This window comes from Heteronotia binoei, chromosome 3 (assembly GCF_032191835.1).
Source record: "Heteronotia binoei isolate CCM8104 ecotype False Entrance Well chromosome 3, APGP_CSIRO_Hbin_v1, whole genome shotgun sequence".
NCBI lineage: Eukaryota > Metazoa > Chordata > Lepidosauria > Squamata > Gekkonidae > Heteronotia > Heteronotia binoei.
In genome coordinates, this window is record NC_083225.1 from 37,977,341 (window position 1) to 37,988,028 (window position 10,688).

At 48.3% G+C, this 10,688-nt stretch overlaps 1 protein-coding gene across 2 annotated transcripts in view; it reads left to right on the forward strand.

Annotated features, from left to right (window-relative positions):
* The window catches only part of SPRY2 (sprouty RTK signaling antagonist 2), a 98,489-nt gene extending 88,270 nt beyond the window's left edge, over window positions 1–10,219 (forward strand). Inside the window, exons 2-3 of one of the 2 annotated variants that reach the window (XM_060233628.1) lie at window positions 3,659–3,679; window positions 8,391–10,219. In XM_060233628.1, coding sequence (XP_060089611.1) covers window positions 8,442–9,383 — 942 coding nt within the window. In that variant the 5' untranslated portion in view covers window positions 3,659–3,679; window positions 8,391–8,441 and the 3' untranslated portion in view covers window positions 9,384–10,219. Of the gene's footprint in view, window positions 1–3,658; window positions 3,680–4,442; window positions 4,461–8,390 lie in introns of those variants that run through there. The other variant, XM_060233629.1, reaches the window with a different exon arrangement.
* Window positions 10,220–10,688: the final 469 nt, after the last annotated feature.

Below are 10,688 nucleotides of genomic sequence, written 5' to 3' on the forward strand. Positions count from 1 at the left end.
CAGCTGACATGGTGACCCCGGAGGGTTTTCAAGGCAAGAGACATTCAGAGGTGGTTCGCCATTGGCTGCCTCTACATCACAGATGACCCTAGGCTTCCTTAGTGGTCCCCCAACCAGTGTTCCCTCTAAGATAAGTTAGTGTGAGCTAGCTCCCAATTTTTTAGCCTCTGGCTTACACATTTTTATCTCATCCCAGGAAAAATAGCCCTAAAGCAAACTAATGTATGCATTAGCTCACAACCTTAATGCCAGTAGCTCACAAAGTAGAATTTTTGCTCACAAGACTCTGCCAGCTTAGAGCGAATGTTGCCCCCAACCCAATATTAACCAGGGCTGACCTGCTTAGCTTCTGAGATATGATAAGATTGGTCTATCCAAATCAGGCATCTTGACTATAGTCTTGAATATGGACTTGAATACAAGGAAATAAACTGAAGGGCTTTCTGGATTGTACCACCAGATCCCCAACCTTTAAAAAAAAAATTATTTCCTCTATTGCAGTCAAGTCTACAGCAAGAGACCTCAGACTGTCCCCTAAACAGTCATCTTAGATCCTCTGGTCTCCTTTCTGAATAACTGGAGGAAATAATCATCTTCATGTACTGGAGGAAGGTGTGTGGGAAACATTCTATGGGGGTTCGGGATCTTCCCAGGCCTGCAGATGCAATCTTTTCTTCCTGATCCGTTTCAAACCCATCCCACGTGCATATGGGTCATTAACTTGAAAACCAGTTCTTGCGCATCTTTGAAGGCTTTAGTATTCCAGAATTGGAGACTCGTACCCAAACAGCAATCATATTTACCGAAAGTAAGACTCAGGGATTTCACTTTAACCTGCTTCCAAGTAAACATACTCTGGAACTGCACGAGTTTAAGATCAATTTGGATACATTTTTTTTTTTCATAAGTTAGTTTCACAGGGGCCAGTGAGTCCTATTGAACTGAATGGAGCCACACATGGATTCAGATTGCAGGGTTTGTTTTCAAATGCCCATTTGATTCAGAGAGCTATACTTGCCCTCTATCTGCGTGAATGCAAATTTATTTATTTCACATTAACAGTATTTGGAAGCATGAATGGAAGGATTTCCATCCAAAGGGTTGCACTTCACAGTGTGAATACTCCGGAAATAGCATCCCCTAATCCCATTTTACTGGAACATTTAAAAGCAAGGAGCAAAGAGATCCGGTCTGTTTCACCTACAACCCTGTTCATCACCTACACAAACGCTGGAAGGGGGGGACTGGGGTGGTAGGTAATACCACAGCCTATCTTTGTGTTCCTCCACCAAACAATACCCTCCCACACACACCTCCACTACACACACACACACACAGCACCTTGCAAAAGCTGGTAGGTGATTGGATTGACTCCCTTGCAAAAGCGTGTGTGTGAATGAAGTAGGAAGTGTAACATCCATGATGCAATCCTCAAACCATGTGTCCTGCAGTAATATTGACCTTTATCAGGGACCTACTTGCGGGTAAGTGCCTTGAGCCTCGCGCGATTATTTTAGTTCTTTCGGCGCTCGGGGAAGCGGGGCCAGGCGGGTCTACTCGCGAGCAAGCGCGCGTGCCAGAGGACGGTGGCGCCTTTGGGCTGCTCAACTGGGACCTGCCGTCTCTCGGGACCCTTTAGGAAGTCAATGTGCGGGGCCAGTCGTGCGCCCCAGTCTTGGTGCAACATTTGCTCAGAAAGAAATCCCCTTCTGTTCAAAAACTTCCTAACTAAGCGTGCCCAGGAATCCCAAACCTTCACTGGGGGAAGCTGTCTGCCTGTCATCTCTGCAGTCTTCCAGCCTACTCCAGAGTAGGCTGGATTTCAGCCAGGCGAAAAGCGCCTCGAGAAGTTCAGCTTTCCCTTTCGGGAGGAAGAGGGGGGGAGAAGGGAGGTGTTGCCCTCGTCAAACACACACACAGACACTTTTACTCACGAGCAACACCCCGCCAACGGGCTCTGCTAGCCGTAAACCTCTCTGGAGCCTATCGCGAACTCTCTGCAGGAGTAGGACAAAGTAGGAGTCAAGTTTTCACCTTTAAGACCACCAAAATTTTATTCAGAATGCAAGCTTCCGTGTGCTCCAAGCGCACTTCATCAGAAAGCTTTACACTCTGAATAAAACTTTGTTGGCCTTAAAACTTTGTGCCACTTGACGCCTACTTTGTTCCACTGCTTCAGACCAACACGGCTGCCCGCTTGGATCCATCTCTGCAAGACTAAACAGCGGGATCTGCCCCTTCGGGAAAGTTAAAATAATAATAATAATCCTGCATGCACATCGATCTGCATTCCTTTAGCAGCCCATCTCCCCGAGACCGCGCCCTTGCACGCGTTTTACAAGAACTTATCGCTTCGAGCAAGAGCTTAACGCGAAGTCAGCCGCGCGGCGGATCGGACCCTTCCGATCGCTTCCCGCCCTCTCCCCTTCCCTCGGTGTCCAAACATGTCACCAACATAACATTGAGATCGCTTTGGGGTGGGGTGGGGGGACACAGTGACCTTGTCTGGGGTGCGCCACCCCACCATCAAAAAACACACACCATTGTGTAGCATTGGCGAGGAATCTGTACTGCAAGCAAGCAACCCACCCCCGCGCCCCCGGCTGGTGTTGCCCTTTTGAATCCCTCGCTGCTGCCGCCGCCGCCGCCGCTTCCAAAGCGCTGGCAAGGCCAGGGAGCTGGCGGGGAGGGTAGGAGCGAAATGTAAGCCCGGGCGAGCCAATGAGCAGGGACCGGATGCGATATATCCTCTGGGACAACAGCTGCTCTGTTCCCTCCTCAGATCCACATGACGCCATTTACTGCTTCTTTTTGCGGAGCGATCACCCTGCCTCCTCCGGAAAGAAGACGAAAGGGAGGGAGAGGGAGGGAGAAAGAGAGGGGAGGGGAGCCGGAGGAGAGGGAGCAGAAAAAACGCCGGCCCTCTTCGAGCACGGATCTCAAAGCTGTTCCCTTCCTGCAAAGCAGCCGAAACGAGCTCAGCGTCAAGCCCCGCAGACTTATTTCTTTTTTCGCCCCCTTTTTCTTTCTTTCTTTCTCTTGCCCCCCTCTCCTCTCGTTTGCAAGCCGCACATCCCCCCCCCCAAAAAAAAGCTGCCTTCGGAGAAAACACGTACACATTCTTCCGAGGAAGCCAGCGAACGAGCCAGCAAGCGAGGGGAGAATTTTTTTTTTTCTCGCTGTGTTTTTTCGCTTTCTCCCCTCCCCAACAGCCTGCACTTGGGGGACACGCAAGCTAAGGAGGACTGCGCGAAATCTAAGGGAGGGGGGGAAGGAAAGGGGGGAAAAACAAGCTTGGGGGGATTTGGATTTTGTTTGGAAGTGCCCCTTTTGATGTTGCGGTCCGGGGCTCCCCCCTGCCTTCCCCCCATGCACGAGCCATTAAGAGAAAGTGATTTGGGATTGACGAATCGGCCTCTCGTTCATTGAAGGGGGGAAAAGAGAGAGAGAGAGAGAGAGACAGGAATTCAACGTGCGTGGTTGCAAAGAAGAAGTGGGGGGAAACCTCACCTCCGCCTGGGAGAAACAAAAAAAGTGGGGGACTTCTCAATGTTTGCCTGATCCGTTTTGGTTTGCTATTTATTCCCGTGTTCTGCCTTGGAGGGACAAATCCAGATTTCTCCTTGTGGATGTTTGACTTGTCGACTTTCCATGATTCTTGCTTGCAACCTGGACTGAAGTGAGTTCGTTTTCCGGACGGAGATCCGCTTCTGTTCTGTTCTCCTCTTTCGTTTTCTTACGGGCTTGGGGGAGTGGGGGGGGGGGAGGTTGAGTTCCCGACCGCAGGAAGAAGAAAATCCGAGGTGGGGGGGGGAGCGGGGGGGGGTTGATGAGGCGAGTTGGTGCAAAGCCATTTTCCACGGTGACTTTCCTCCTTTGCAAAGCAATCTCTTTTTTGGAGGGGGGGAGGAGAATGACGGTTTGCACATTTCTGGCCGTTCCCGGTGGTGTCCCCCCAACTTTTGTGTTCTGCACCGTCTTTTATTGAAGCGGGGGGGGGGGGGGAGTTGGGGACGGTGCATTGAGTTGAAGGTGGCGGTTTCCCGGGTGGGAAGCGATTCCTTCTGGCCGGGAAGAATGACTGAGCCTGCCCTTCTCTTTGACGAGGGAAGGGAGCCCCGGGGGTGGGGGGGGTCGGGGTGGTTCAAAAGGGCAGACATTTGCCCTCCGGGTTGCAGCTACGCCTGCAAAAGGCTCGCTTGCCCTACTTGGGTGCGTGCAGACATGCCATCCTGCCCTACAGAAACGTGTTCCCGAGGCCCGGGACGGAAAGGAGCATGGGGGGGGTGGGGGTGGGAAGAGGAGTAGCCCTCCTGCTTCGATCCTGTCAAATCTGGGTCGAAAAGTCAAAACTCTTCAGCGTCCAGCTTCGCTTCAGTAGCGAGCTGGGGATTTAGCCGCCCTTCTTTTTAAACGTGTGCAGATGGAATGTTCGCTCTCTCTCTCGGTGCAATTCGGAAGTGAGCTGACGCCTCGTGTAAATGTGTTTTGCTGGAGGGGGGGGGAGAAGGCAGGAGCGGCACGTTGGATTTCTCGCTTCCTCTCGAGAAGCGCGCTTTTGACATATCCCCCCCCGCACACGTCTCTTCTTGAACTTTTAGAAACGACTTTTTTCTTTTTAAACCAACGAAATACTGTCTAAATGTTTGCCCCACCTCAGTCCCTTGTTCAGTAGCCCCAGATCTCCCAGTGCTTGAATGGAGGGGGGGGGGGGCAGTTCAAAAGAAAGGGGGGGTACATACGCGGAGTTCAGTTGTGCAATTGGGGGGGGGGGAGTTGAAAGGCCTGGGGAAAAAAGACTGCTGAACTGAACAGCCAGAAATTTCACCTTACCCTTTTTTCTTTAAAGCGTACTTGAAAAGCTGGGCGTGTTAAGTGCAAGTTTCTCTCCCCCCCCCCCCGAAGATCTAAAGGACCCCTCCCCTCTTTACATTTGTTTATTCCTGGATTCGTTTGCATTATTTAGCAACCGGAGGGGCCCGGAATGGACTTTGGCTTTTGCAAAAATTTGTGGCAATGGAAAGCGCTTCCGTACATAGAGATAAGACTGCGGGAGGGGGGGACGGACAAAAAAAAATCCCTCCACGCACTTTTCTAGGGGGTGCGGCCGAGTTGGGGAGGGGAAAGAGTCAAAGTAACTTCCACCACCACCACCCCCCCCCCCCCCCCCCCCCCCCCCAAGTCTAGGGTTGATTCTCTCGAGATGGGAACGGGCTCTTTGGGCAGTAACATTCTGGGGAACTGTTTGTTATGCAAAAAGAAAAAAAAGAAAGAAAGTGGAGAGTGCTACTTTGTAATTCATGAGATTCGGATTTGCTTGAAATTTACACAAATTAGACAAGATGTTCGAGTGAGCGCACTCCTTGGCCCGGGGGGGGGGTGCGTGTGGGGGGGGAGCGGGGGGAGGAAAGACCTCTCCTTGCAAAGCAGTGACTTCTTGAAGTTTTAGGCGGGTGGGAGTTGCTGGGGCAGGGGGGGAGGGGGAGAAAGCAGGAAAAGAATCGATTGGCTCCGGCTTACCTGCCCGGAAGGTGCTTTGAATGGAGTCGATATGTAGGTCGCTTTACATAACTCAAATGTGGGAAAGCGTCCATTCTCGTCTCCTGCTGGGAGGGGGAAAAGGAAAAACGTCTTTCCTGATAAGGCAATCTTATTAGGAGCCGGGTGATCTCTCGCCTTCCCTCCCACCGGGATGTGTCTCCTGTTCATCTCCAGGTTGTCTGTCTTTCCCGTGGGGGGGGGGGGGTGTTCCTTTGAATCGTTTTAGAAGCTAGTTTACAGGAAAGGAACAGGTTTCTTGGATTCTTCCACATGCACACACCTGCTGGGCCTCTTGTCTTTGTTGCATGCAAGGTTAGAATAAGAAAGGCAGGAAAAAGGTTAAGGATTCCTGCTTTTTTGGGAGGGGGGGGAGAGGACTGTGAGCAAGGATTTGACAGAAGTCTTGGACAGAAATGCAGCCCAGTCTGATCTGGGTTTGCTTAGTAAAGTAGGTTTCCTGGTCCACTAATTTTAGTCCACTAATTCAAGCCTGTAAAAGTTTGTAGCATTATTCTCCCCCAAGTGGCCCCTTGTTCTGTAACTTCGGCAAGAAGGGCACCACCGTGCTTTTTACTCAATAATTAGGAAAGATGATTGGGCTGTGTTTCCTTTAATTCCAAGCCAGAATTGAATATACTCTGAAGTCAAGTCCCATGGAGTTCCACAGGTCAAACGCTTAGGTCAGGGCAACTGGGCATCCAATCTGATGTATGTTTACTAGAAATGAAGCTAGGAACAGCCTGATTCTACAGATGTTTAAAATTCTGCAGACTTCAGTGGAGTTTACTTCTGAGTATGCATGGGGTTGCAGCATTAGATTGAAGTGCAGTCAAGTCATTGTTTGGGATTGAACTGCGCCTGTGTAAGGCTTTACAATCCAGATTCTGCTTATACAGTGAGAAAATCAAGTGTTCTGGTGTCTTCTGGGTTAGGTATTGGCAAAGTTCAGTTTTCCATATGTGGCAATGAGGTACAGGAAGCATTAAGATGGAAAGTTGTAGTCGTGTGGTTTGTCGAATCCCTGCAGGATATTTGTGCCTTGGAAGCCTAAACTGCCTTTTCTGGTCATGTTCAGGAAGTGCGCGGATTATCTCTGGGCATTTGGAATGCGCCATAAAGAAAGCCTGGTGGCCGTTTAGGACCCAGGTTACTGATAACTTTGAATGGCAGAATGTTACACAAATATAAGCCTTGCTGGAGTTGTTGATAACTCGGGCCTCTCTGGGACATTTCAGACTAACCTGAGAAGCTTCATTGTTCTTTTGGAATTGTTTGTGGTGCCCATGTGGAACAACTTCAACCTGTCATTCAGTAGCGGTGGCAGAACACCCCTGATTATCCCTTAGCCTGCACCACCCTGTGGATGGGGTCACCATGCTTTGGTTGTGATTCAGTGGCATAGTTCCTTCTAAGCTTACTGGCAAAGAGGAGAGTGATAGGCTTGGTTTCTGTCCTCGGATGTCCCTGGTTTGCTCGCAGACCTGAAATATTAGCATTTTGCTTTAGTCCTAACATTATAATTCTTAATTGGCAACCTTGCAAGATGAATCAGGGTAATAATCCCCTGGTTTTGCAGATGCTAAGAGTGGTTTGTCCAAGGCCACTAACTGGAGGGGAGTGGCAAGATTTGAACTAGGGGCTTCTTTGTGACAGTGCTGCGTGAAGGGAAAGTGACTGTTCATGGCTTAAGGCCATAGTTCTGTGCATACTTGGGAGTTGGCTCCAGTTAACTGATTACAGCTAGCTTTCCTGTGGAAGTGCCTGGGAATTTGCTGCACATGTGTCCGCATCTGTGATCTAGGAGGATTTAAAACACCTGGCATTTCTAGAACCACAAATACAGGCACAGACTATTCTTGCAGAACATTTATAAGTAGACCTCTTTTAAAAAGTAGTACGTGTGCATGCAACAAGCAGGTGTTTGGAAATGCATGTATCATCTAGGAATGTTTTAGGGAGGAGTGTAGTTTCCAAGTGCCTGGTTGCAAACTTGAATTTGTGTGATGTGTAATGTGTGAATGGCTGTAAGTTAACTATCGAGGAATGATTTCATGCAGGTTTCTCTGTTTGCATGTGGAAAAATGTGGAAGGGGTGGAGTTGCTTGTAGAATCATAAAACACATCTGGAAAATAAAGCATTTGACCAGATGAAATATAGAAAACCCTGGTTTTTGGTTGAGTCCAGCCAACTTCTTCTCTAGGAAAAAGTAGACCTCTGTCACCCGAAAAAGGCTATGCTGGAGATATAAGTAGACCTCTGTCACCCAAAAAAAGGAGCTATGTTGGAGATTATGGGGCCTGGACTGGCAAAACCCATCTGGGATGGAAGCTCTTGTGATGAGACTGAGCAAGCAAATAGACTGGATCCAACCCTTTTTCTTCAGAAATGCTATCACTGTATGTCAGCTGCAGAGCACTAGAGAATGGTGGGCGTCCATAAGGGAGTCCATTCTTTCCATAGGTGTTACCATGTTCATGAATAGGGTCTACTCTCTTAATAGTGATGGTCTGTATCCAAACTGCATGCCTTTGATAGCTAGCTCCATGTATTTCTTTTTGCATGAGATCGTGTAACATAGGCTTCTATCACACACCTTAAATAATGCACTTTCAATCCACTTTGAATGCACTTTTCAACTGGATTTTGCCAGTCGACACAGTAAAATCCCAATGGAAAGTGTATTAAAAGTGCATTACTTAGTGTGCATGATCACAGCCTTGCTGTCTGGTCACTAGGTGTTGTGGTTGAAGTAATGTTAAGGCACGCTGTATACTTGGGAAGTTGTATGCCAGCTGGAAAGAGAGCTGTAAATGCTAATCCTCTCCTTTTTCTTTTTCTTTTGCCATAGGATTTCAGATGTGTTCTAAGCTTCCTGGAGTGACTACTCTTCAGGGTACTGATGGAGACAAGAGCTCAGAATGGCAGCGGGTCACAGCCCTTGCTACAGGGTCAGCATGACGGTGGGAGGCAGTACGGAGAGTCTGACCTGCGGGATGTTTTGGCACAACAAGTTCACGTCTTGTCCTTGGACCAGATCAAGGCTATCCGAAATACGAACGAATACACCGAACCGCCGACGGTGGCTCCGCGGCCAGTGGTGAAAGTGGCCGCCCGTCCGCCTGTCCAGCAGAAAAGCGAAAGGCCGCACGGATTGACTGAACAGCGTCACGTTAGCAGGGTCCAGCATCCCCAGGTCCACGCGTCTTCCCGGGTACCACTGTCCCGTTCAGTTAGCACAGTCAGTACTGGCTCACGGAGCAGTACGAAGACAAGTACGAGCAGCAACTCGTCTGAACAAAGACTTCTGGGGTCCTCGTTGGGGACCGTGGTCAATGGGATAATCCGAGTGCAGCCCAAGTCGGAGCTGAAGCCGAATGAGCTGAAGCCCCCTAGCAAAGAAGATCTGCACCTGCACGCCTACAGGTGTGAGGACTGCGGGAAATGTAAGTGTAAGGAGTGCACTTATCCACGGACCCTTCCCTCCTGCTGGATCTGTGACAAGCAGTGTCTTTGCTCGGCCCAGAATGTGGTTGATTATGGGACTTGCGTCTGCTGCGTGAAAGGGCTTTTCTACCACTGCTCCAACGACGACGAGGACAACTGCGCCGACAACCCTTGCTCTTGCAGCCAGTCCCACTGCTGCACTCGGTGGTCCACCATGGGGCTGGTCTCCCTTGTCCTGCCTTGCTTGTGGTGTTACCTGCCAGCCAAGGGTTGCCTTAAGTTGTGCCAGGGGTGTTACGACCGGGTCAACAGGCCCGGGTGTCGCTGCAAGCACTCCAACACAGTCTGCTGCAAGGTTCCCAGTGTCTCACCCAGGAACTTTGACAAGCCAACATAGCATCACTAATCAGGAGTCGAGGGAAAGTAATAAGGATTATTTCTTTAACACCCTATGCAGCCAATGAAATGGCACTGTTAAAATGATTTGGGTGGGGGGGAAGTGGAAGGGGAAATACATTGAGGTTTGCGGTGATCTGCTTTTCTGTGTGTGTTTGCATGGGCCAGTTTAATGGATACTCTTGTTAGAACCCACCTAATGGAGGTCACAATGGGGGGTACACTCCATGGGGACCCAAATATTACATAAGCTAACGCAACTCAGACACCCCTAGGCAATCTGTTGTGTTGTTTTGGTTTTTTTTTTTTTAAATGAATAGTACATTTGTAAATTAGAACACTACTTCACCCGGTCCCGATTTCTTTCTGCCAGAGATGTGCTATATTTTTGTATATAGGATATTTTCAACTGTGAAAAAAAAAAAAACACAACACCACGAGTGTCATAGAAAACATGGCACAGGTCACGAAATATTATACTAATATGTTGTACATTCAGAAGAATGTGAATCAATCAGTATGTTTTTAGATTGTATTTTGCCTTATGGAAACCCTTCAATTGCAAGACTCTTGATTCCTCCCCCCTCCCCCTTTGGACTTCATGTATATTGTACAGTTACAGTAAAATTCAGTCTTTATTTTCTAATTTTTTCAACATATTGTTTAGTGTAAAGAATATTTATTTGAAGTTTTATTATTTTATAAAAAATATTTATTTTATGAGGCATCTTACAAATTTCACTCCTTTTATGAGGATGCCACAGTTGCTGCAAATAAGGGGTGAAAGATTCATATGTTCCCTATAAAATAGAAAATATATTAACGTTTGAAATTAAACTGGGCTGTTTGTCATTTTTTTCCCCTCTTCCTTCTGGTTCTCTGCATAAAAAAGTCTTTTAGGTAACTAAGGATATATTCAAGTGGTTTTTTTTTTTCAAAAAAAAATCAGATCATGGTGATCTTTTACGTGTATTTATGTGTTTATAAATGAAGCAGGCACAAGAGATGGAAAGGAAGCTATATAGAGAGGAGAAGAGCTAATATAAAATGGGTGAGCATGTAATAGCAATGATATACACATGGCTGCCGTGAAAAAAAACAGCAGTCACATGTCTTGAAGTTTTGCTTCCATCTTACTTGAGCCCCGTGGTGCAGAGCGGTAAACTGCAGTACTGTAGTCCAAGCTCTGCTCACGACCTGAGTTTTATCCTGGTGGAAGCTGGGTTCAAGTAGCCACCTCAAGGTTGACTCAGCCTTCCATCCTTCTGAGGTCAGTAAAATGAGTACCCAGCTTGCCGTGGGGGTA